Genomic DNA, 25,041 nt, shown 5'->3' with positions numbered 1-25,041 from the left:
CTTTGCCATTTTATCTCCCCCTAATCACATACATGTACCTCAATCCTGCCAAGCTGTCTCCCTCCAACTGTAGGGACCCTTCTGCCACTCCACAGATTGATTTCCTGGGTGTTCCAAGTGATCTGACCTCAATACAGCTGTGTTTGAGGGACAGGGAAAATCCCAGTCCCCCTACACCTCTTCCATCTTTTAAAAAAATTTTTTTTTAATGTTTATTTATGTCTGAGACAGAGAGAGAGCATGAGTGGGGGAGGGGCAGAGAGAGAGGGAACACAAAATCCGAATCAGGCTCCAGGCTCTGAGCTGTCAGCACACAGCCTGACGCAGGGCTCAAACCCATGAACCGCGAGATCACAACCTGAGCCGAAGTCGGTTGCTCAACCAACTGAGCCACCCAGGCGCCCCAGCACCTCTTCCATTTTAACTCTGCCCCATACTCCTTTATTTTTCTAACAAAGTTGGAAAGTTAGTTTGTTTGTTTTTAGCATTTCTGGCCTCCACTGAAACAAAGCAAGAACTTTGATCATTTTGCCATATATACATATATCAAATCATTATACTATATAGCTAAAACTAATAAGTTATGTGTCCATTTTTAAAAATGGGGGAACAAAGGGACGCCTGGGTGGCTCAGTCAGTTAAGCGCCAGACTTAGGCTCAGGTCATGATCTCAAAGTTCGTGGGTTCGAGCCCTGCATCGGGCTCTGTGCTGACAGCTCAGAGACTGGAACCTGCTTTGGTTTCTGTGTTTCCCTCTCTCTCTGCCCCTCCCCCACTTGTGCATGAGCTCCCTCTCTCTCTCCAAAATAAATAAACATTAAAAAAAAATTTTTTTTTAAATAGGGGAAGACATGAGACATGTTGTGTGAGGATAGAATCCACAGAATTTGATGACGGATTTGATGAGAGAGATGGTTAATGAAGATGAATCTAAGCCTCTATTCTGGGTGATAGAAAGGATGATACTAGTAATAATAGTGAACATTCATCAAATAAAATATCCTTAACTGAGAAGATATCAATAGTCTTTATACTAAGTAATGAATCTGTACCATATCTTTTTTTGTTTAACTTTTTATTTTGACCTAATTTCAGACTTAGTATCAGATATTTTTAAAGTAGGAAAGGTAAACACTTAGGACTTCTCAGAAAACATTCTTACCAGTGCTTTCTCAAGCTTTAGGATCATGTGGATCATGAAATCAATATAAAATGTTATTAAATAATACCCCAAAAACTAAAATAGAATAAAGTAGATAGAATGTAAAATATCATAGTATCACTCATATACAGGTTATTACTTTATAGAACTTTGTCTTCTGTTTTATGTACACACCATGAGTCATAATGTCAACTACGTGTCTTAGTGTGAGTTGCAATTTTAAGTTTGATGCCACCTATCTAGACAGGGCCCAATAAGCCATCTTTCTAGTGTAAACTGTCCCTACTCCAGTTGATAGGATTAGAGTATTAACTGGAACAGAAAGGGACAAAGGGGCTTCAAGCATCTTTCATCACTTTGACAATGAATGACAATCCAATTATGTAAAACACATTTTTCTAAAAAGGACTTTGATATGATTTAACTTCCCTCTAAGTATTTTTCATGTTTTTATTTTGAATTTTAGTATTGTGTTATTTTTAACACATAAAATGTTGTCATTTGTTTCATTTTGCCAGTATGCTTTGCCAATTACTTTGCTTTCTGTTGCTTCATATATTGCATTCCTTTCTTCTGGCTTTTTCTTCTTGGTATAATCTATTCTTTAATGGTTCCCTCAGTGTGTATATATGGATGGGAAACTCTTATTCTATAGATGTTTAAAATGTCTTTATTTTGCCTTCACTATTTAAAAAAATTTTTTTAATGTTTATTTATTTTTGAGAGAGAGAGAGAGGCAGAGTGCGAGCAGGAGAGGGGCTGAGAGAGGGGGAGACACAGAATCCGAAGCAGGCTCCAGGCTCGAAGCAGTCAGCAAAGAGCCCGATGTGGGGCTAGAACTCATGAACGGTGGGATCATAACCTGAGCCGAAGTTGGACGCTTAACTGACTGAGCCACCCAGACACCCCAATTTTGCCTTCATATATTTATTTCATATATTTGTATATCTTCTTATTTCTCATCTAGAAGAGATATATCGTTCATGTATATATACTTGACATACACTGAATATATCTCTTGTTTTCCGTAGTACTTTAAAGATATAATATCATTATCATCTAGCATTTGTTAATTGTGAGCTATCTGTTGTAAGTCTGATTTTTACTCCATAATGTGTGGAATGTCTTTCCTAATAGTTTTTAATGTTTCTCTTTTTATCTTTGATTATCAGCAGTTTCTCTGAAGAGGTTTTTTGTTTTTGTTTTGTCCCTCAGTTGATATACTTTTCAACATGCAGACTGTTATCTTTCTTCAATTCTTTTTTTTTTTTTTCAACGTTTTTATTTTATTTTTGGGACAGAGAGAGACAGAGCATGAACAGGGGAGGGGCAGAGAGAGAGGGAGACACAGAATCAGAAACAGGCTCCAGGCTCCGAGCCATCAGCCCAGAGCCTGACGCGGGGCTCGAACTCACGGACCGCGAGATCGTGACCTGGCTGAAGTCGGACGCTTAACCGACTGCGCCACCCAGGCGCCCCTATCTTTCTTCAATTCTTAAAAAAATTTAGTAATTATTACTTTCAATACTACCTCTTTCCATTCTCTTTCTAAAACTTCCATTAGACATATACTGTAGCATCTTAATCCAGCTTTCGTGTTCCTAACTACTCTTCAAATTTTCAATGCCTAAATTTATCTCTCTAATTTGAGGTGATTTTCTTAGCTGTATCATTCTGTTCACTACAGTTCTGTTTCACTCTGTATGCAGTTTACTGTATCTATTGACATATTTCAAGTGCTATTCATTTCCAAGATTTTAAACTGGATCTTCGTATCTGTCTGTTCTTAAAATCTGTACCTGCCTTGATTTAAAACCCAATAATTTTAATGGATGCTATCTTATCACTTAATTCTTTGAGTATTTAATAAGCTTAATAAGCTTATTGAGGAGTATGTACAATAACATTTCAAGTATATACAGCACAAGGAGATCGAGAAATGTATTAATCATACTAACCACCATTCCCTTCCGGATTTATAACATTTCTGTCACTCTGTCACAATATACCCTCATTCCACTTTACAGTTGGGAGTCTCCCGTTCCCCATGCCAGGACACCACTAATCTGATTTCTATCACTACTTTTTAAATTAAAGTTTATTTATTTATTTTGAGAGAGACAGAGACAATGTGAGTGGGGGGGGGGCAGAGAGAGACAGGGAGGGAGAGAGAATTCCAATCAGGCTCTGCACTGGCAGCACAGAGCCCAACACAGGGCTTCAACTCACATACTGTGAGATCATGACCTGAGCTGAAACCAAGAGTCAGATGCTTAATCAACTGAGCCACCCTGGTGCCCCTAGAACTTTGTATAAATAGGATCATGCAGGGTGTACTTTTCTGCGTTTAGCTTCCTTCACTCAGCAGAATTTTTTTGAGGGTCATCTATGTTGTTGTATGTGTTAGTGTTCATTACATTATATTGCTGAGAAGAATTTCATTGTAAGAATATGCTGCAATTTATCCATTCTCCTTTTGAGGAACATTTGCATTATTTATTATGAGTAAATCTGATATGAACATTTATGTATGTCTTTTTCTGGACATATATTTTTATTTCTTTCAGATAAATACATTGCAGTAGAATTGTTGGATCTTAAAAGGAGTATAACGTTTAATGTTAAGCTATTTTGCAGAGTGTATGTGTGTATGTATACACACAACATACACACACATACATATGCACATACATATACATAGATACATACAATTTAGCACTGCCACCAAAAATGTGTGAGCATTAAATTTTGCTCCACGTCCTGGCTAAAACTAGGTATTTAGTTTTAGTTTTAGCAGTTTTAGTGAGTGTGACATGGTGTATCATGACAGTTTAAATTGGAATTTCTCTGATGATTAGTATTAAACATCTTTCTATATGCTACTTGGACATCTTCTTTCATGGAGTGTTCAAGTCTTTTGCCCATTTTTAAAAACTGGTTTGTCTTCTTAATATGGAATTTTAAGTTTTGGATACAAGTCCTTTGTCAGATATATGTAGTGGTGCAAATATTTTCTCCCTGTCTGTGACTTGTCCTTTCATTTTCTTGATGGTATATTTGGAAGTTCAAAAGATTTTTAAGTTTAATGGAATCAAATTTGCCCATTTTTTTAGGTTTATGCTTCTGGTATGTCATATCTGTGTATTATCTTGCAGGTTTTCTCACATTTTTTCCTAAAAAATTGACAGTTTTTGCTCTTACATTTAAATTTATAATTAATTTTGAGTAAAATTTCTATATGATGTGAATTGAGTTTAACTTCATCTTTTTTGCATATGGATAGCCAATGTCTCAGCAACATTTATAGGGAAAATACTCTTTTCCTATTAAATTGCTGTGGCACCTTTGTCAAAAATCAATGGACTCTACATGTAAGGGTTTATTTCTGGATTATCAGTTCTGTCCCACTGATCATTATGCCTATCCTTATGTCAGTACCACACTACTTGATTATAGCACCATTTTAAGTTTTGAAATATGACAGTGTAAGTCCTCTAACTTTCTTCTTCTGTTTCAAAATTGTTTAGACTAATCTGGCTCCTTTACAATTCCATGTCAATCTTAGTACCAGTTTAATCAGTTTCTACAAAAACTCATAGGGATTTTGATAGGGAACGCATTGTATGTATACATCATATACATCAATTTGGAGAGAATGTGGCCTTAATATTCAGTGTTCCAATCCATGTACCTGAATTTTATGTATGTATGTATGTGTCATTTTCTCAGCAACGTTTTGCAATTTTCAGTGTACAAGTTTTGTGTTTCTTTTGTTAAGTTTATCCTTTTTGCTCTAATGTGAATTGAGTTTATTTTTTACCTTCATTTTCAGATTGTCCATGTGCAAATGTGTAGAAATACAGATTTTTAAATTTAGATACAATTCATATACAATTAAATTCAGCCTTTCAAAGTGTGCAAGTCAGTAGTTGGGGGTATACTTCCAATGGTCTGTGGTATATCCACAGTTGTGCAGCCTTATCTTAGAACATTCCATTAGCAATCACTCTCCATTTCTCTCTCCACCCGGTCCATGGCCACAACTAACCTACTTTCTCTGTCTCTGGATTTGATCTTCTGGACCTTTCATGTAAGTGGAATCATATAATATGTAGCCTTTTGTGTCTGGCTTCTTTCACTGAGCCTGTTTTTCAGGTTCATCCACAGTGTAGCATGTATTAGTACTTCTTTCCTTTCTATGGCTGGATAATATTCTATTATGGAAATATACCACATTTATAATTGATTTTTATAAACTGACCTCATATACTGTGACCTTTCTGAACTTATTTCTTTTTTTTTTTTTTTTCAAAAAAAAATTTTTTTTTTCAACGTTTATTTATTTTTGGGACAGAGAGAGACAGAGCATGAACGGGGGAGGGGCAGAGAGAGAGGGAGACACAGAATCGGAAACAGGCTCCAGGCTCTGAGCCATCAGCCCAGAGCCCGACGCGGGGCTCGAACTCCCGGACCGCGAGATCGTGACCTGGCTGAAGTCGGACGCTTAACCGACTGCGCCACCCAGGCGCCCCTGAACTTATTTCTTTGTTCTAGCAGACTTGGGAGGGGGGCCAGAAGGAGTGTGAACTCTAGGATTTTCTACATGTCATCTGCGAATGGAGATAGTTTTATTTAGTCCTTTCCGATATGGATGCCTTTCATTTCTTTATATTGTCTTACTGCACTGATAAACCTCCAGACAATGCTGAATAAAAGTGGCAAGTGGAACTGAGTATTACCCAAAGAATATGAAAACACTAATTCAAAAAGATAATATGCACCCTTATGTTTACTGCAGCATTAATTACAATAGCCAAGACATCAAAGCAATCCGTGTGGCCACTGATAGATGAATGGATAAAGATGTTTGTGTGTGTACATATACATATACATGTACATATATATATATATATATACACACACACACACACATATATGTATATATCCAACACATACACAATGAAATATTACTCAGCCATAAAAGAGAATGAAATCTTGCCATTTTCAAGAATATGGATGGATCTAGAGAGTATAATGCTAAGTGAAATAAGTCAGAGAAAGACAAATACCATGATTTCACTCATATGTGGAATTTAAACAAATGAACAAGGAAAAAAAGAGACAAACCAAGAAACAGACTCTTAAACAAACTGATGGTTTCCAGAGGGGAGGTGGGCAGGAAGGTGGATGAAATAGGTGAAGGAGATTAAGAGTACACTTATGTTGCGGCACCTGGGTGGCTCAGTTGGTTGAGTGTCCGACTTCAGCTCCGGTCATGATCTCGCAGTCTGTGAGTTCAAGCCCCACGCTGGGCTCTGTGCTGACATCTCTGAGCCTGAAATCTGCTTCAGATTCTGTGTCTCCCTCTCTCTCTGCCCTTCCCCCACTTGCACTCACACTCTCTCTCTCTCAAAAATAAACAAACATCAAAAATAAATAAATAAAAAGAGTGCACTTATGATGAGCACTGAATAATGTACAGAATTGTTGAATCACTATATTTACACCTGAAACTAATATAACACTGTATGTTAACTATACTGAAATTAAAAATTAAGTTAAAAAGTGGTGTATGGATGTCCTTACCTTGTTCCTAATCTTAAGAGGAAAATATTCAGTCTTTTCCCAAAACATACAATGTCAGCTGTTAAGTTTTTTTTAGATGCCCTTTGTCAGGTTGATGAAGTTCCTTTTCATTTCTAGTTTGTTGGGAGTTTTTATCATGAATGGATGTTGGATTTTGTCAAATGCTATTTCTGTGCCTACTAAGATAATGTCATTTCTGTCCTTTATTCCATTACTATGATGTATTAATTTTCTAATGTTTAACAAGCTGTGCATTCCTGGAATAATCCCACTTAGGGCAAATAATCCCTTTATGGTGCTAGAGTTGGTTTGCTAATAATTTAAAGTTCTTGTGTCTAATTTTAAGAAGGATATTAATTTGTAGTTTTCTCTTCTTGTGATGTCTTTGTCTGATTTTAGTATCAGGGTAATAATGGCCTCATAGAATGAAGTAGGAACTGTTCTCTCTTTTCTGAAAGATTGGTATCTTTCTTCTTTAAATATTTAAGTGTATATAGAAATACAACTGATTTTTTATATTGATCTTATATCTTGTGGCCTTGTTAAACTCTATTAGTTCTTTTTTTGTTGTTTATTTTAGAGAAACAGAGAGAGGGCACAGCAGGGGAAAGGGGCAAAGAGAGAGAGAGAGAGAGAGAGAGAGAGAGAGAGAGAGGATCTTAAGCAGGCTCCATGCTCAATGTGGAGCCTAATGTGGGGCTCGATCCCATGGCCCTAGGATCATGACCTGAGCTGAAATCAAGAGTCAGATGCTCAACTGATTAAGCCACCCAGGTGCCCCTAAACTCTATTAGTTCTAATAGAACTAAAAACTAGGGTTTTTGTTTGTTTGTTTTGCAGATTCTATAGAATTTTTTGCATACAAAATTCTTTTTTTATGATAACTTTGGCTTTGGTAGCAGGGTAATAATGGCTTCATGGGATGAGTTAGGAAGTGTTCCTCTGTTTTCTAAAGAGTTTATGATAGTTATTTATTCTTCTAAATATTTGGTAGAATTTGCCAATGAAGCCATTTTTGCCTGTTTTTTTTTCTTTGTAGGAAGATATTTTACTAATTTCTTTAATTATTATAGATCTATGTGGATTTTTTAAAAATCCATTTGGCAATTGTGTCTTTTTAGAAATTTGTCAATTATATCTAAATTATCTAACTTCTTGGCATGAAGTTGCTTATTACATTCCCTTAACTTTTAGTTTCTAAAGGATCAATAATTATGACCCCCTCATTCATCTCTAATCTTGTTAATTGTGTCTTTTTTCTTGGGAAGACTTGTCAATTTTGTTGAATTTTTTTAAAGAACCAACCTTTGACTTTATTTATTTGTCTCTATTGTTTTTGTTTTCTATTTCATTAATTTCTACTCTCATCTGTATTATTTCTTTCCTTCTGCTTGCTTTTGATTTAATTTACTCTTTTAGTTTCTAAAGGTAGAAGCTTGTGTTATGGATTTGAGACCCTCTTTTTTTTCTGTAGACTTTTTCTATTTTTAAAATTATATTATGCATTATATTAGTTTCAGGTGTAATGATTCAATATTTATATTGTGAAATGATATATTGTGAAATGTATATATGTGAAATGATATATTGTGAAATGATTGCAGTAAGTCTAGTTAATATATGTCACCATACATAGTTACAGAACTTTTTTTCTTGAACTCTTAAGATCTCCTCTCTTAGCAACTTTCAAATATGCAACACAGTATTATTAACTATAGTCACCATGCTGTACATTACATGTACATAACTGGAAGTTTTAAATTTTTGACTCCCTTTGCCCACTTTACCTCCCCCCCAACTCCCACCTCTGGCAACCACCAATCTGTTCTCTGTGTCTGAGTTTGATTTTTTCCCCTACAGTATTTAAAGCTATTAATTTTCCTCTAAACACCACTTGAGCTATGTTCTACAAATTTTGATATTTTGCTTTTCCCTTTTCATTCAATTCAAAATATTTCCTAATTTCCCTTGTAGATTTCTTGTCGACCCATCAGTTAATTAAAAGAAAACTGTTTAATTTCCAAATCTTTGGGGATATCCCAAATTTCTACTTAATTCCAGCGTGGTTGGAGAACAAACCTTGTATAGTTTCAGTCCTTGTATTAGTCCTTGTTTTAGATACAAAAGAATATATATTCTGCTGTCTTTGTGTGGAATGTTAGGTCAAGTTGGTTAATAGTGTTATTCAACTCTTCAATATGTTTGCTGATTTCCTGTCTACTTGTTCTCTTTTTAATTTTTTTTCATGTTTATTTTTGAGAGAGAGAGACAGAGCATGAGTGGGGGAGGGGCAGAGAGCGAGGGACACACAGAATCCAGAGCAGGCTCCATGCTCTGAGCTGTCAGCACAGAGCCCAACGTGGGGCTTGAACTCACGAACCATGAGATCATGACCTGAGCTAAAGTTGGACGCTTAACCGACTGAGCCACTCAGGCACCCCTTTGTCTAGTTGTTCTATCAAGTATTGGGAGTGGGGTATTGAAGTCTCTGGGTATAATTATTGTGTTGTCTGTTTCTCCTTCCACTTCTGTCAAATTTTACTTCATGTACTTTAAGGTGCTTTAAGGCTTGTACTTAAATGTGTATATATTTGTACAAGCCTTTTTTTTTTTTAATGTTTGTTTTTATTTTTGAGAGAGACAGAGCATGAGTGGGGAGGGGTAGAGATAGAGGGATACACAGAATCCGAAATAGGCTCCAGGCTCTGAGCTGTTAGCACAGAGCCCAATGCGGAGCTCGAACTCACAAACAGTGAGATCATGACCTGAGCCGAAGTCAGACACTCAACTAACTGAGCCACCCAGGCGCCACTGGCTTTTTTTTTTTTTTTTTAATGTTTATTTATTTTGAGACAGAGTGAGTATAAGCAGGGGAAGAGCAGGGGGAGGGCAGATCTCATGAACCATGAGATCATGACCTGAGCTGAAATCAAGAGTCAGATGTTTAACTGACTGAGCCAGGTGCCTCGAATTGGTCTTTTATCATTATGAAATGTCTCTTTTTGTTTCTAGTAGTATTGTCTTTATTTTGTCTGCCTTGACTTTTTTTTTTAATTTTTTTTAACGTTTATTTATTTTTGAGACAGAGAGAGACAGAGCATGAATGGGGGAGGGGCAGAGAGAGAGGGAGACACAGAATCGGAAGCAGGCTCCAGGCTCCGAGCCATCAGCCCAGAGCCCGACGCGGGGCTCAAACCCACGGAAGGCGAGATCGTGACCTGAGCTGAAGTCAGACGCTTAACCGACTGAGCCACCCAGGCGCCCCTGTCTGCCTTGACTTTTAATTTCTGTGCCCTTTCATTATTTCCTCTGCATTTGCATGCTGCATGGATATGTGGAGAGTTTATCAGTGCCTATGAGTATCTTATTTCCCGGGTTTCCTTGATAAATTTCTGGGTAGTCTTACTTTTTTGCCCTAACCAGTACTAAATCCACAGACTATCTGAGCCACTATTTGCCTTGTTTGTATGCCACTGAGTTTGCTACTGTTACTGATGATGCCATTGGGGTATCAGTTTGTGTCCAGGTTCCACTCCAAACTACTGACCCCTCTGGTGGTGAAGCTGCTAGTTGTCACAGCTTGCCTCTTTGTAAGTAGAACACATTCTCACTGTTCTTAACTCATGGTTCTAATGATTTTCATGAATAACTGCTTCTCTGTTAAGTTCAATTAACAGAGAATTTGGTCAATTTCAGGACTCTGAAATGGTCGCTTGTGACTTTTTATTGTTGCTTTTGGAGAAAAAGACTTGTCAAGGTATTCACTCTGCCATACTGGAAGTCCCAACTCATAATTTTCTTTTATGATATGTTTTTCTCAGGTTTGGGCATCAATATATTATGATGGCTTCATAAAGTGCATTAAAAATGCTCCTGTTTTTTGGAAAAAGTTTGTGTGACTTTTATTTCTTCCACAAAAAAATGTATGATAGATTCAGTAGTGAAACCATGTAAGCGTAAAGCTTTCTCTGAGAGTTGTTTGATTCAATTTCTTTAAGAATTCTACAAGTATTCAGTTTTGAGGAATTTGTCCATTTTATATAAGTTGCAGAATTTATTGGCATAAAACTGTTCCTATTCTTTTAACGTCTGTAGGGTTTGAGGTGATGTTTACTCTTTCATTCACGATATTTGTAATCTGTGTTTCCTTGCTTTTTCTTGACTAGTATCACCAGAGGGCTTATTATTAATCTTTTCAAAGGATCAACTCTTGGACTTGTTCATTTTCTCTTTTATTTATCTGTTTTCCTTTTCACTGATTTTTGCTCTTCATTATTTCTTTCATTCTTCTTTCCTACCATTTTAAGCTAGAAACTTCAATTATTCATTTCAAAGCTGTATTCTTTTCTAAAATAGGTATTTAAAAAATTTTTTTAAATTTTTTAATGTCTTTTATTATTTTATCTTAGAGAGAGCATGAGTGAAGGAAGGGCAGAGAGAGGGAGACACAGAATCTGAAGCAGGCTCCAGGCTCTGAGACCGACACGGGGCTTGAAGTCATGAGCAGTGAGATCATCACTTCAGCCAAAGTTGGATGCTCAACTGACTGAGCCACCCAGGCCCCCCCTAAAAAAATTTTTTTAATATTTGTTTGTTTTTGAGAGAGAGAGACAGAGTGTGAGCAGGGAAGGGGCAGAGAGAGACAGGGAGACACAAAATCTGAAGCAGGGTCCAGGCTCTGAGCTGTCAGCAAAGAGCCCAATGTGGGGCTCGAACTCATGAACTGTGAGATCATGACCTGAGCCAAAGTCAGATGCTCAACTGACTGAGCCACCCAGGTGCCCCAGGACTGATGTTCTTGTAAGAAGACATGCCAGAGGTCTCTCCATCTGTGAGCATGCCCAGAAGAAAGGCCATATGAGGACACAGTATGCTAGAAAGAGAAGCTTCGCCAGAAACCAACTCAGACGGCACCTTGCTTTTAGACTTCCAGCCTCCAGAACTGTGAGAAAATAAATATCTGTTGCTTAAGCCACATAGTCTGTGGTGTCTTGTTATGGCAGCCTGGGCTAAGACCAACTGCCTCTTTTATTGCTAGGAATAGTCTCTTTCATAGGGCAAACTCAGTGTTTTCAAGTTCAGTTTGTCTCATATTATAACCATGTCAGTCTACTGTGTTCATGGTATATCCTTCTCTGTCCTTTAAATTTCAACCTAATGTGCCTTTATATTTACAGTGCATTTCTTCCATATAGTATACAGTTGAGTTTTGCTTTTTATCCATTCTGACAATCTCTGCATTTTAATTGGAGTGTTTAATCCATTTACATTTGTTTTAATTGTTGACAAAACTGGGTTAAATGTACCATCTTGCTACTTCTTTTCCATTTGTCCCTTCTGTTTTTTGGTCCTCTCTTGTTCCTTTCTTTTTTTTTTTCCCCCTGACTTATTTGATCAACAAATCAAGTATTTCTTAGTTTTCCATTTTATTTCCCCAATTGGCATAACGTATTCTTATAATTTTTTAATGCCTGCTCTAGAGCTAATAATATGCATTCATAACATATTGAAGTCTAGTTAGAGTCAGTATTTTACCACTTCATACCTTCTTCTTCACACTTCCCATTTCTCTCTTGATACCTGACACTTCACAAATATAACAGCCTTATAACAGAATAATTCCATTTACAACCACCCATTCTTTGAACTGTATTTGTCTCATCTTTCACTTCTATAGGTATAAACTCTATCTTGCATAAAGAAGAAATCACCAAAAAATATAGACTTTTGTATTTACCCACTTATTTATAATTTCTGGTGCTCTTTATCTCCCCCTGACCTGCATATTCCAGCTACTTCATCTTCCATGAACTCTGATCTCTGTTCCTCAGCACAATAGGACCACCATGCCTTGTTTGGACTCTGGCTCACAAATCCACAGTCAGAAAGTTATCCCCAGTCAGGAACCAGGGTAAACAGGGGCTCACCTTATGAGTTTCCTTTCTCAGGGACTGTAAATACATACTGCCTGTTATTCAGTGCCTTAGAGACACCCAGCATGGAGTTTCAAAGTCAGAACAGAATAAGGAAAGCATCAACCTGGGAGAGCAGCCTGGTATATGAAATTGGAACCCACGCAGAGTAATGAGGGCATCTGTGTAGGAAGATGGTCTGTTGTATGGAAGGAGACCAAGAGGGGTGAAGAGAACATCTAAGCAATTTTCCTGACCCTGGGCAGTGCAGTAGGGTTTTCTAGTTATTTTGGCAGTATAACAAGTACTCCCAAACTTACTGACTTAAAACAGCAACAATCATGTATTATCTCTCCAGGTTTATATAGGTCAGGAATTTTTAATCACAGCAGGAATAGCTTATCTCTTCTCCACAACATCTGAGATAAAGCTCTTAAAAACATCTTGAAAAACATGAAGGCTTGGACCTGAATTCATTTGAATGGTCATTCACTCAAATCTCTGACAGTTGATGCTGGCTTTCAGCTGGGGGCTTCAGTTCATTTCCACATGGGTTTTTCCATGTGGTCTGAACTTCATCACAACACGGTGGCTGCAATCCAAGGTCAAGTATCCAGAGAGACAGAAAAAGAGGTAGGCAGAAGCTGTGTTACTTTCTAACCTAGAAAATCATGCAGCATCACATTCACTGCATGCTAATGACTGAGGCAAATGATCCATTCAGATTCAAGAGGAAAGAACATATACCCTATCTCTCAATGGAGGAGTATCAATATCTTGTAAGAAGAGCATCATGTGAGATGGGATATATACTGGCATTTCTTTTGAAAATACAGTGCCACAGTGGGTGTTTTCAGGCGGGGGAGCAGGTTGTTTCTGGGTGTTGGAGCACAAGTAAGATGAAGAGGATGTCCATGTGGGGAGTAGCCAGCTTGTAATGTTGGAACCAGAATGGAGAAGAAAGCTACTATGTTGGGAGCAGGCAGCCTCACACAGGGTGACAGTCCAAGCAGGATGAAGAAGGTGTCTGTATAGAAGTCAGGACTACACTGGGTGTCTGACTCTGAGCAGGGTGAAAAGAGCACCAAATGGGTAAAAGGATGCAGGGGGTAGTGACCCAGTATAGGCTGTTGAAACATCTGTGAAGTAAGAAGGGTATTTGCAGAGGTTAGGAGGCAGTAGAATTAATAGGAAACTGGTTACATTCAGGGGGATTTATCAAGTAAATTACCTACTCTGACATACATGTGATACCTGCAATGAAATGTTTGTGTAATATAAGGAAAATATCAACATTATTTATATCCTAACTAGAAACCTTGAAAAAGCATGATCATAACAATAAATGTCAATGATAAATGTATTCTTCAAAAAATTAAAATGGTTTTAATTCAACTCCTAGGTATATACCTAAGAATATTCAAAAACATATGTCTACAGAAAAACGTTCACACAAATATTCATAGTAGCATTATTCAAAATAGCCAAAAAAACAAAATAACCTAAATGTCCATCAACTGATGAACAGATGAACAAAATTTTGGAATTTTTTGGAATTATATTCATCAACAAAAAAGAAGTACTGACACATGCTAAAACATGGATAAATCTTGAAAATATATGAAGTGAAATAAGCCAGACACAAAAGGTCACATATTGTATGATTCATTTATATGAAATGTCAGAATAGGCAAATCCATACAAACAGAAAGCAGACTGGTGGTCCACAGCGGGTTGGGAGACTGGAGGGTTGGAAAGGGACAGCTAATGCATATGGGACTTCTTTTGGGGGTGAGAAAAATGTCCCGAAATTAGACATAGTGATGGTTGCACAACTTTGTGAATATACTAAAACCACTTAACTGTTCACTTTAAAAAAGTGAATTCTGGGGCGCCTGGGTGGCTCGGTTGAGCGTCTGACTTCAGCTCAGGTCATGATCTCACAGTTTGTGAGTTCGAGCCCCGCGTCGGGCTCTGTGCTCACAGCTCAGAGCCTGGAGCCTGCTTCCAATTCTGTGTCTCCCTCTCTCTCTCTGCACCATCCCCACTCATGCTGTCTCTCTCTGCCTTAAAAATAAATAAAATATTAAAAAAAAAAAGTGAATTCTATGTTATGTGAATATCACAGTTAAAAATAATAATAATAAACCCAGTGAAAGTTTAACCTAGTATTAAATAAATGAGAAATCTATTAAAACATATAATAACATGTTAGAAGTTTTAAAAACATGACAATATAAATTTTTGCCAGAAGCCAACATTATCCTACAACTCAGTTCCCTTAAAAAACAGGGACTGTACCTTTACACACCAGCAATAAATAGATTAAAAATGTAATTTTTAGGGGCGCCTGGGTGGCGCAGTCGGTTAAGCGTCCGACTTCAGCCAGGTCACGATCTCGCGGTCCGTGAGTTCGAGCCCCGCGTCAGGCTCTGGGCTGATGGCTCGGAGCCTGGAGCCTGCTTCCGATTCTGTGTCTCCCTCTCTCTGACCCTCCCCCGTTCATGCTCTGTCTCTCTCTGTCCCAAAAATAAATAAACGTTGAAAAAAAAATTTATAAAAAAAAATATGTAATTTTTAGGGGCGCCTGGGTGGCTCAGTCGTTTAAGCATCCAACTTTGGGTGAAGTCATGATCTCACAGTTTGTGGGTTCGAGCCCCGCATCAGGCCCTGTGCTGACAGCTCAGAGCCTGGAGCCTGCTTCAGATTCTGTGTCTCCCTCTCTCTTCTCTCCCCTGCTTGTGCTGTCTCTAAGATAAATAAATGTTAAAAAAAATTTTTTTATGTAATTTTTATATTATACCATATAAGGTACCTAGAAATAAATATTCAACAAGTGGAACTTTATGGATACAATTATAATAATTTATTAAAATATATTTTAAAAATTAATACTAAATGAAAAGATTTATGGGGTGCCTGGCTGGCTCAGTCGTTAGAGTATAAGACTCTTGATTTGGGGGTTGTGAGTTCAAGCCCTGTGTTGGGTGTAGAGATTACTTAAATAAATAAGCTTTAAAAAATGCAAAGATTTATATATCAAATTCATGAATAGAAGAACTCAATATCATTAAGATAGCAATCCTCCCCAAGTTGACCCATGCAATTTAACAAACAGATTCTAACATATATGTAAAGGATTGGCCAAGAGAATTATGAACAATGCCGTAAGAATTCCCTACCAGATATTATGGATTAGAAATAAATAAGTCAATCTCATCTCAACACCCATTAAATAATGACTGAATAACATTTTGGGTAGATATCTTTAGTCCTTTTTTCTAATATATGTATAAACAAAAACATATGTAAACTCAAATTAGAACCACACTATACATACTATTTTTAATCTGCTTTTTTCATTTAACAATATATCATAATCATTTTCCCAGTCTATAATAGCTTAATAATCAACTTCTAAGAACAATTTAAACAACAAGGTAACATTAGTGGTGGAGAGACACATTAGTGTACTGCACACAGCAAAAGGAGTAGATCCAGGGCCCAGATCCATATTAATATGCAACTGTTTAAGTCAAACACTAAGTACCTAAAAGGATTAACTACTATATCCATAAAAGCAAAGCAAATACTGAAAGAGGGTAAAAACTGATGGGAAATATTAAAATGTAAAGAAACCATGAAGGAGAGTAAAGGAATGAAATATACTGACAAAACTGATAAATCCTAACTCCCAGAATAGTCTGCCAAGAACTCCATCAGACCAATAACCAACAACTCACACCATATCCCCAGGAGAAGTCCGAGCTGCCTTCAGTGGAGATCCCTGTGCCTGTATAACTTGGAAAAGCAGATCTTGAATTCCCAGTGTCAGCTGATGTAAAAGGTGATTCTTGTGTGATGTCAGACTCACTAAATACCCAATTTGGAAGGAAGAGAGAAAAAAGAGAAATTCTCATATTTCCTCAAGTTTCTGTAGCATTAACTATTCAGCAATTTACTAGATGACAAGCATATACACAAATATATCTATCCACAAGAGAAAAATAAATGAAGAACTTATCAATTAAGCATCATGGAAAAATCCTACCTAATTCCTGCAGAATTGATGACAGTGATTCTAAATAATTCTAGTCGTAGTTTACAATAAATATTTTTTAATATAATTTATTGTCAAATTGGCTTATATACAACACCCAGTGCTCGTCCCAACAGGTGCCCTCCTCTTTCCCCTCTTTCCCCACTCTCCCCCACCCCCATCAACCCTCAGTTTGTTCTCTATATTTAAGAGTCTCTTATAGTTTGCCTCCCTCCCTCTCTGTTCGTAACTATTTTTTTCCCCTTCCCTTCCCCCATGGTCTTCTGTTAAGTTTCTCAAGATCTCCATATGAGTGAAAACATGATATCTGTCTTTCTCTCACAGACTTATTTCACTCAGCATAACACCCTCCAGTTCCATCCACGTTGCTGCAAATGGCATGATTTTATTCTTTCTCACTGCCAAGTAGTATTCTATTGCATATATAAACCACATATTCCTTTTTTTATTAAAAGATTTTTTTTAATGTTTTATTTATTTTTGACAGAGAGACAGAGCATGAGTGGGGGAGGGGCAGAAAGAGAGGGAGACACAGAATCCGAAGCAGGCTCCAGGCTCTGAGCTGTCAGCACAGAGCCCGACGGGGGGCTCGAACTCACAGACCGCGAGATCATGACCTGAGCCAAAGTCGGACGCTCAACCGACTGAGCCACCCAGGCACCCCAAACCACATATTCTTTATACATTCATCAATTGATGGACATTTAGGCTCTTTCCATAATTTGGCTATTGTTGAAAGCACTGCTATAAACATAGGGGACATGTGCCCCTATGCATCAGCACTCCTGTATCCCTTGAGTAAATTCCTAGCAGTGCTATTGCTGGGTCGTAGGGTAGTTCTATTTTTAATTTTTTGAGGAACCTCCACACTGTTTTCCAGAGTGGCTGCACCAGTTTGCATTCCCACCAACAGTGCAAGAGGGTTCCCATTTCTCCACATCCTTGCCCGCATCTGTAGTTTCCTGATTTGTTCATTTTAGCCACTCTGACCAGCGTGAGGTGGTATCTCAGTGTGGCTTTGATTACAACAAATACTTTAACATTCTACTTATAACATCTACCCTTGAAAACTAAAAACATTTCAGAAATATGAAAGTAATATCTGGACTTGTGTGGCACTTTTACAGTTTACCAAGCACTTTTATAGATGATTATATTCCTCCCAACAACTTGGTGATGTAGAAGTCAACCCCATTTTAAAGACAATGTATTGAGTCCTAGGTTTTGAAATTAGTTTTTATGATTATAATTTTTCTATGATACCACATTGCTTCTCAGAACCCTCTTTGAAGTTACAGAATGATAACTGCAGCTAATACTCACCATATGCCAATTATTGTCCCAAGTTTTACATACTTTATCTCATTTATATTTACAACACTCTTTAAGAGATACTATTATCTGGTAAGTAACTTGCCTAGTGTTACTCAGCTAATAAGTGGCAGAACCAGGATTAAAAATCAGATGTTAGACTCCTCCTCAGTCTTGTCTTTTAACTATGTAATAATACTACTTTAAGGGTTATAAGTATGATGTTTTCATTAGCTGTTCCAGAATAAAAGTTGAATGGTACTGAAAATGCGATAAAAGTCCTTGTTTTGTTTCATTAGTTCAAGATTAGATATCAAGCCCAAGCCAAAACACACACACACACACACACACACACACACACACACACACACACACACAAAACACTTTTGCCATTATCCAGTGTAATAAGCAAACAAGTACAATTTGTGTTGTTACCTTTGGGAACTCGTATCTTTTTCGTGGCTGTCATTGGTAGAAGAAATTTCATCCAGCTGCTCTGGAAGGGGATGATGATTAATAGCATGTTTTGTTATTCCTTTCCTGTGAAAGATTTTTTAAAAAGTTATATTTCCTGTAAAGAAAAAAACATACTTTCAGCAGCTTAACCTACAAGTTAATCACCTACTTCCTGCTGCTCTGGGACTGCACTGTCCAATACAGAAGCCACTAGCAATTAGCAGTTAAAGTGTGGTTAATTGGTGTGATGAGCATCATTGGATGTTGTATGGAAGTACTGAGTCACTATACTCGACACCTGAAAGTAGTATCAGACTGTATGTTAACTGGAATTCAAACAAAAACTTTAAAATTTGGTTAGTCAAAAATGGGATGTGCTTTAAGTTTGTAACACACAGGATTTTGAAGGCTTAGTATGACAAGAACGTGTAATGGATCATTGATAGTTTTATCTTGATTACATATTAAAATGATAATATTTTGGATATACTAGATTAAAAAAATACATTCTTAAAATTAATTTCACTTCAAATTTAAAATATAATAAGTTATAATCACATACCTATTAGAATAGCTAAAACAAAATATGGTAATAACACCAAATGCAGGCAAGGATGTGAAACCAGATATCTCATGCTCTCCTGGTGGAAATATAAACTGGTACAGTCACTCTGGAATAGTCTCACAGCTTCTAATAAAACTAAACACATGCATTTACCATAAGACCTAGCCATTCACTCTTGAGAACTGATCTCAGAGAAATGAAAACTTATGTTCACACAAAAATCTGTACACAAATGTTTGCAGCAGTTTTATTTATAATTGAAAAAAAAATGGAAACTGAAATGTCCTTTGATGGGTGAACGGTTAAACTCTGATATATCCACATGATGAATAAGATTGAGCAATAAAAAGGAGTGAACCATGTATCAATAGTTCACTCCTTTTTAGCCCATCCCCCCCTCCCATAACCCCTCCAGCAACCCTCAGTTTGTTCTCCATATTTGAGTCTCTTCTGTTTTGTCCCCCTCCCTGTTTTTATATTATTTTTGTTTCCCTTCCCTTATTTTCATCTGTTTTGTTTCTTAAAGTCCTCATATGAGTGAAACTTATCACTTTTTAAGTATTAAAGCTGTATGTTGAAAACTTTTTTTTCAAGCTCTTTTCAATATCTATAATTTGGAACTATTAGGGAGAAAAGGAAAGTTACTTCTTCAAAGCAAATTATCATAATGCCAAAAGTAAAAATTGTTTTTATTTTACTATCATTTAGATACATATAATCTTCATTATCTTCATTATTCACATCATGTTCTCCTAGAGAATCACCTTTGGAGAGAGTGGTCTTTAAGGAGTATCAAGTCAACAATAGAGAACAAGTAACAGAACTATACTGGATCAGTAATTCTGGCCCACTAAGTGCCTACCAGCAATTTTTTTCACAAAAGATTTTTTTTTTGCTACTTTCAGAATGGTCAGAACTAATTATAAAAGCAGACTTTTAGCTAAGACCTGTTCCCTTTGTTTGGAAAATGACTTTCTTCTTCCTACTTCCCAAAAAGCTTATTATCTGAATTGCTACTGTGTAGATATCTTATTACTTAGTAGATAATAAGCTTCTGTAAGGCAAGAAGAGATCACAGATTTTCTTTGTATGGCTATTGTAGCAAGTAAAGATGGGAAGGGGCAAGAAAATTGCCAATTACTAAGGATCTACCCTGTGCCATTATTTTATTTCTTTTATTTTATTTTATTTTATTTTATTTTATTTTATTTTATTTTATTTTATTTTATTTTATTTTATTTTATTTTATTATTTCTTAATGCTTTTATTTTTGAGAGGGAGAAAGAGACAGAGCTCCAGCAGGGGTGGGGCAAAAAGAGAGAGGGAGACACAGAATCCGAAGCTGGCTCCAGGCTCTGAGCTGTCAGCAACCCATGAACCGTGAGATCATGACCTGAGACGAAGTCAGATGCTTAACTGACTGAGCCACCTAGGCGCCCTTGTGCCATCATTTTAGATATGCTTTTAGATAAGGTGTTAGTCCTATATTACAGAAATGAATGCTCAAATATTTAGTAATTTGCTTAAAAGACACATGGCTAGAGAAGAGCTTAGCCAGAAACCCAGAGTGACTGAAAATTCCACGCTTGTTATTATCATGTATACTTAACATATTTTTTTAATTTTTTAATGTTTATTTTTGAGAAACACACACACACACACACACACACACACACACACACACAGAGTGTGAGTGGGGGAGGGGCACCGGGAAGGGGAGACAGAGTCTGAAGCAGGCAGGCTCTGACCCCTCAGCACAGAGCCTGATGCGACCCTCGAACTTAAAAAGCACAATACTATGACCAGAGCTGAAGTCAGATACCTAACCAACTGAGCCACCCAGGCTCCCCATACTTAATATTTAATTAATAAATGTATAATTGCTAAAATTACATAGCTCAGTGGAGAAAAAAAGTTGGGATTTGAGGATTAAAAGGCCAAGCTCAAAACCTATTGGTTTTATAATCTTAGGATGTGTAACCTTTCTGATGTTTCAGCTTCTGAAAAACTGAAAGCTAATCATACCCATCTTACAGAATTGTTGCAAGGGATCAAAATGTGAAAGTCTTTTTGAAAGTGTAAAGCATTAATAAATGCAGGACATTATCATTACTTGCTAAATTACAACACCTCACCAAGGGTGGGAGGGGTGTATTTCAGGGGCAATATATACTCTCTAAAGCAAAACTTATCCTTAAGGATTCTGATGTTTAATTACAAAAATGGGGAAACAGAATGTATAATGATTATGACCAAGGCTTCAGGATCAGATTGACACCAGGTTTGTGTGCTCCACCACTTCCTGGCTGTGTAATCTTTGGCTTGCTACAATCTTTAAAAATCTGGGATCGTTATCTGTGGAATGTGCAAAATAATATTCTCTATTCTGGTATCCTTCCTAATAGGATTAAGTGAGCTAATGCATGTAAGCAGCTTTGCACGGTGCCTGGCATTAGATGTATTCAACTTTTTTGTAGCACTCAGCTATTAGTAACTTCTCGATAAGTCAATGGCCATTGACAGTGAGGCATGAAACACTGAGTAAGCTACAAATGCCAAAGACCCAGTCCCTGAGTTCAGGAAGTGCAGCCCAAGAGGGCCAAGCCCTAGGACAGCACAGGAGACATGCCCTTAGCTGGAGATGGAGGTGGAAGGGGAGCGTCCAACAAGGCTGGGAGGAAACAGTTCCTTCCCCTGTCCTGAGAAAGGAAAGGTGGGAAGCGCTGCTTGGAAGGGGTCTCCAGAGCGCCCGCTGCCCGCCTCAGCCTCCCACAGCCCCGGTTAGGATGGCTGAGCAGTCCACTTACAACTCCAAGCTCTGTGGCACCGCCTTCCGGGTGTATCTGGAGATCATCCTCCTCTTCCTCCTCTGCCGCGGAGGGGGCGGGCACCCCAGGGTCGGGGCCTCGGGACCTGGCCCTCCCGCCGGCTCCGGCCCGGCCCCCTCCCGCCACCTTCCGGCCCCGTCACGCCCCGTCGCCTAGACTCCGGACCGCCACCTTTCCAGGGTCCCCACCCCTCTAGCCCTCCGCCCTGCCTGCTTCCCCGCGGGGGCGGAAGTGACGAACGCACCTGAGCACCCATCTAATGTTCCCGCGGACGCGCAGCAGTGACGTTGCTGGGAGTTCCGGGGCGAGCGGGTGTTTCAGGGGTGTCGGCTAACCTCAGGCGCCCGAGAAGCGTCTGGCCTGACCTTGGGCCGGACTTGGACTGCTACTGACGCGGTAGGAGGGGCGGTCGAGGAAAGGTGCCGCAGCCGAGACGCGTGGGGCAGGCCCGAGGATCGTAAGCGGAATTGGCTTCAGTTTGTCGGATGGAGGGAGAAAGCGTAGTCTGAGTTAAGAGCGCTAGACTCCAGCTCAGCCCTCTGCAGCTTGGTCTCTTCTCTTTCTGTGCTCTGGTTTTCTCACCTGTACAGCAAGGAATTAGGCTGAGTGGTCTCGAAGCTCCTTCCAGTTCTGACACTAAATTCTTCATAAAAATGTGTGCTTGGCATTATGGGGCGGGTCGACAGAATTATCTGTTGCTCTGGGTTGAGAAGCCAAATGATTTGGACAGACTGCGGTGACTGGATGCAGGTTCCTCTCGACTTCGTTTTATTAGTCCTTTAGAAAACCGAGTAAGGATAAAAATCGAATTGTGCCTTACAGTGGACCATCCAGTACAGTGCCTGCCTTTACCAAGCCTCGTCTGGCAGCAATAGTGAGCTAGCACTTTTGTTTTAAGGAAAACCCTTAGAAAATAGATATCTATCTAGGGGCGCCTGGGTGGCTCAGTCGGTTAGCGTCCGACTTCGGCTCAGGTCGTGATCTCGCAGTCCGTGAGTTCGAGCCCCGCGTCAGGCTCTGTGCTGACAGCTCAGAGCCTGGAGCCTGTTTCAGATTCTGTGTCTCCCTCTCTCTGACCCTCCCCCATTCATGCTCTGTCTCTCTCTGTCTCAAAAATAAATAAAGGTTAAAAAAAATAAAAAAAAAATAGATATCTATCTGGTCTTAATGTACTGGAGCTGTACCCCCTGAGACCTGAAAAGGGAGCAGTTTTAGGACAGCTGTAGGATCAAGAACCGTGGGCAAATTATTTTGGGGTGAGATGATAGGACATGAATGTTTTGTATTCCCCTGTGCCATACAATATTCATAAAAAGAGGTTGAAATTTTGCAGCCTAAGGGAGATTGCTCTTAAGAGCTTTCAAATAATAACAGTTTAAACTGGGGGAGGATTTTAGAAATGAAAGAGTAACATTCTCATTCTACAGTTAAGGAAAAGGCCCCAGAAAGAGAAAGTGAAGTGCCGAAAGTGACAACTAATTAGTGGCGGAACTGGGACTTTTGATAGTATTGAAACATAAAATGTTATTGTAGTGTTTCTCAAAGTGTGCTACACACACTACTGCTAGTACAAGGGCAAACATTTTTTTAAAATTCTTACACGCCTATTAATTTGGGAATGTGACACTGGATTTCCATTTACTGTATTATATCAAAAGTTCTTTTAATATAATTTCAGGTATGAAGAACAGAATTTTCAGCATAAAAACCTCATTAAAAGAATATTAAATAGGTGTTACTATTAATACTTGATAAAGTCAAAAAATTAAAATGATAGTATGTGGGTAACTGAATTTTGGAAAACAATGGAATCATCTAGAATCGTTTGAGAATTTGAATATTCTGCATTATTCTATGTGGTTTATGTTATTGAAACTTTAAATGTAGTTTTCAAAGAATGGAAGAAAATATGAAGCTTGCTACAGTGGAAGACACTGTGGAGTATCACCTATTCCTGATACCAGATGAACCAAGAGACCCAGAAAAACACAAAGAGATTCTTCAAAAGTATATTGAGAGGATAATGACCCACTTTGCACCTATGCTGGTCCCCTATATCTGGCAGAATCAGCCTTTCAATCTCAAATACAAACCTGGAAAAGGTATGGCTCTTTTACTTATTTTGATATGATACATGTGAATTTTAATTCTGACAACAGTGATGTGTAAATAGTCCATAGTTCATTCAGTGTTGTCAGGAGATTTATAACCTGAACTTTTTAGATTAGTGATGCTTGCTTGTATTTGGTTAAGCCCTTAAACTAATCAAAAAAAATTTTTTTAATTCATTTGATGAAAGCTTTCTAATAGTAATTACCTTAGGAACCTAATACATACTCAAAATGATTGAACCGTGGCTATTCTTTGGAACTTTACTTTTCTATGCTAGAATGTATCTGGGTACCTGTACTAAACAGGTTCAGGCATCTGCTTCCTTAACCATAGCTTCCTTTAGTGGTTACTCTGTATTCCTCGCTCTTGATCATGGGTTTCGTAGGCTGCCTTTTTTCACACAGTTTGCTCTACCTGACTTATAAAGAGCAATCGTTGGGCTTAATGACCATTATTTGCCTCTCAGAAGTATTTTGAGGTTCTTTCATGCTTCCTTGTGTTGTTGGTGCTTAAGATCTGACCTCTGGCCAAGTATGGCACTTTTTCTTATCATTTCATATAGCTTTAGTAAAATGACTCCTGAATAGGTGACCAAGGCTCTGCTCCAGGGTCTTATTTCAGGAGTCTAGCATCTTTTGATACTGTCAGTCTAGGTCTTGATTTTGTGTTTATCTGTTATCTTTTGGTTAGCAGTTGCCACATGTCTTCCCTTGTGTTCATTTTATTGAACCCCTGTTCACTGAAACACATGTAATATTTATTGGCAAGAACACTCTCACAGTGGCACAGCACATCCAAGACCAACTCCTTATCTGCTTCCTAGAAAATCATTTTTACCCAATGTTTTCTTGTTTTCCTTAATGGCTTTGCTATCCACCTAGTTATTCAAGCTTGTTAGTAATTCAGAATTGTATTCAGCTCTTCACTTCACCATATTCAGTCAGGCACTAAATCCTACTGTGGTTACTCCTAAAATATGACCCTTTCTCTACATTTGCTTGGCTACAATCTAGACCCTCTTAATCTCTTCATCTGGAAGATTACAGTAA

The 25,041-nt window shown here is 38.1% G+C and overlaps 2 protein-coding genes across 5 annotated transcripts in view; one reads left to right on the top strand and one right to left on the bottom strand.

Annotated features, from left to right (window-relative positions):
- Positions 1–22,058, bottom strand: part of FAM149B1 (family with sequence similarity 149 member B1) — an 86,903-nt gene extending 64,845 nt beyond the window's left edge. The window contains exons 1-3 of the mRNA XM_047072949.1: positions 21,860–22,058; positions 18,467–18,571; positions 16,404–16,533 (exon numbers count right to left, since the gene is read on the bottom strand). Of these exons, the coding sequence (XP_046928905.1) occupies positions 16,404–16,533; positions 18,467–18,571; positions 21,860–21,906 (282 nt within the window). The 5' untranslated portion in view covers positions 21,907–22,058. The remainder of the gene's footprint in view (positions 1–16,403; positions 16,534–18,466; positions 18,572–21,859) is intronic.
- Positions 22,059–22,164: 106 nt separating this feature from the next.
- Positions 22,165–25,041, top strand: part of ECD (ecdysoneless cell cycle regulator) — a 32,081-nt gene continuing 29,204 nt past the window's right edge. The window contains exons 1-2 of one of the 4 annotated variants that reach the window (XM_047072944.1): positions 22,165–22,337; positions 23,768–23,982. In XM_047072944.1, coding sequence (XP_046928900.1) covers positions 23,778–23,982 — 205 coding nt within the window. In that variant the 5' untranslated portion in view covers positions 22,165–22,337; positions 23,768–23,777. Of the gene's footprint in view, positions 22,390–22,969; positions 23,983–25,041 lie in introns of those variants that run through there. The other 3 variants (XM_047072945.1, XM_047072948.1, XM_047072947.1) reach the window with 3 other exon arrangements.

The sequence above is a fragment of the Lynx rufus genome, unplaced genomic scaffold, assembly GCF_022079265.1.
Source record: "Lynx rufus isolate CCGP_SWC_20201006 ecotype Redwood Valley unplaced genomic scaffold, mLynRuf1.p SCAF_11, whole genome shotgun sequence".
In the NCBI taxonomy this organism is placed as follows: Eukaryota; Metazoa; Chordata; class Mammalia; order Carnivora; family Felidae; genus Lynx; species Lynx rufus.
The sequence above is the reverse complement of the archived record's forward strand: the minus strand, read 5'-3'. Positions and strand labels throughout refer to the sequence as shown.